We start from the raw sequence: 1,691 nt of genomic DNA, 5'->3' as shown, positions 1-1,691 counted from the left end.
AAAAAAATGCACACTGCTGACATCCCAATCACTTTCCCAATCAGTTTTTTCCAGCTCTTTTTTCTACCAGTTTTGTAGAATTTACAGTGTAACAACTTGAGAGTGTAACACTCACACACAGTCGTGACCTCCAAAGAAGTAATGATAACCTCAGCACCGATGAGACCAAAGAGAAGAGGCTGGAACACATGCCAAAACTTCTCCACCACCGCTTCCACTGGAGCCTAAACACACATACACACTGAAATGAAATGTGTGATCTGAGAAGATGGGGAGAAAATCTATTAGTGACACAGAGAAAAAGAATGCATGTACTTTAAATAATTTTGATATGCTCTCTTCAAAATCACACATTGTCAGTACAATGCAAGTCTTTTCAAAATCATACATTGATTTAAAAATGTAAGTCTAATATGTGAAGAGTGCAGATGCAAAAGCCTCTAAGTGCCATTTGAAATTGTCATTTAAAATGAGCATTTTTCTCAGGTTCCTATGTGAAGTTTCAGTAATTTTACTTTAATGGTAATGAATGGGTTTTTTTCATTGCCATTAGAGTGAAATAACTGAACGTAAACACAGGAACCTGGGAAAAATGCTCGTTTTAGAATACAATTTTAAATGGCACTTAGAGGCTTTTGCATCTGAACTCTTCATGTAGTCTTTGTAAAAATATAAAGCAAAACAAAAATTATGTCAACATTTAGTGGACTAGTCTTTCACATCCCTGTTATGTTTGGAAGAAGAGATTTAGACCTTAGCTTTCCCCCAGCCTATTGCAGCCACAAATGTCAGCACTAGCGTACAGAGTCCTCCTGCACCAGGAATCCCAGCCACACTGCTGCCAAACAAAGCAAACACGGCCAGCCCCAACACCAGGAAGGAACGCTTCAGCACAAGGTTTCCCTGTGTGGTAGGTAGAAGACACAAACAACCAACAACCATGAAAATTGTTACCCTAACAACACCAATTTTTGAATCTGAACATGTACTTCTCAATCATACAGTTGTAGCTCACGTACCTGGTCTCTGCTGGGGAAGTATCGTAGAAAGTACCCTAAGGCCACACCAGTGACCGCCCCACCTAATACCTCCAGTGGTCCCCTCAGTATATTTACCCACACAGTGCCTGCAGAGGGCGAGAGAGAGCGAACACTACTGTAAGATGGGACCACTAACACCAAGGACATCCACAAAGCCTGGAGAAAGAACCTTACAAACATCTTTTTAATTGCATGTGTTAATATGCAAAATGTAATGATTCATTTACATACATTATTAAAAAGGTTGGGGTCCGTTTTTAAAAGACATTATAAAGTTAGAAAAGATATATCCTATATCAAATAAATGCTGTTCTTTAGAATTTTCTATTCATAAAAGAATGATTGAAAAAAATCACAATTTCCACAAAAATATTAGATTATTAAGTATATATATATATATATAGAGATAGAAGACTGGAGTAATGATACTGAAAATTTTGCTTTGCCACAGAAATAAAAAACATAATAAAATATAATTTTTTTACATTAAAATATAAAACAGATATTTGAACTTGTTACAATTTTCCACAATATTACAGTTTTTGATTAAAAAAAAAATGCAGCCTTGGTGAGCATAAGAGACTTCAAAAGCACTACCAACAAAATAAAAACTTCTGAACAAATAAAAAAAAATTCTAATATAAATATATA

At 35.5% G+C, this 1,691-nt stretch overlaps 1 protein-coding gene across 1 annotated transcript in view; it reads right to left on the bottom strand.

Annotated features, from left to right (window-relative positions):
• Nucleotides 1–115: 115 nt before the first annotated feature.
• Nucleotides 116–1,691, bottom strand: part of LOC107578571 (mitochondrial sodium/hydrogen exchanger 9B2-like) — a gene marked incomplete at both ends in the record, with an annotated part of 20,167 nt that continues 18,591 nt past the window's right edge. Inside the window, 3 exons of the mRNA XM_016264518.1 lie at nt 116–224; nt 754–903; nt 1,020–1,196. Of these exons, the coding sequence (XP_016120004.1) occupies nt 116–224; nt 754–903; nt 1,020–1,196 (436 nt within the window). The remainder of the gene's footprint in view (nt 225–753; nt 904–1,019; nt 1,197–1,691) is intronic.

This window comes from Sinocyclocheilus grahami, unplaced genomic scaffold (genome assembly GCF_001515645.1).
Source record: "Sinocyclocheilus grahami isolate Dianchi unplaced genomic scaffold, SAMN03320097.WGS_v1.1 scaffold10947.1, whole genome shotgun sequence".
In the NCBI taxonomy this organism is placed as follows: domain Eukaryota; kingdom Metazoa; phylum Chordata; class Actinopteri; order Cypriniformes; family Cyprinidae; genus Sinocyclocheilus; species Sinocyclocheilus grahami.
The sequence above is the reverse complement of the archived record's forward strand: the minus strand, read 5'-3'. Positions and strand labels throughout refer to the sequence as shown.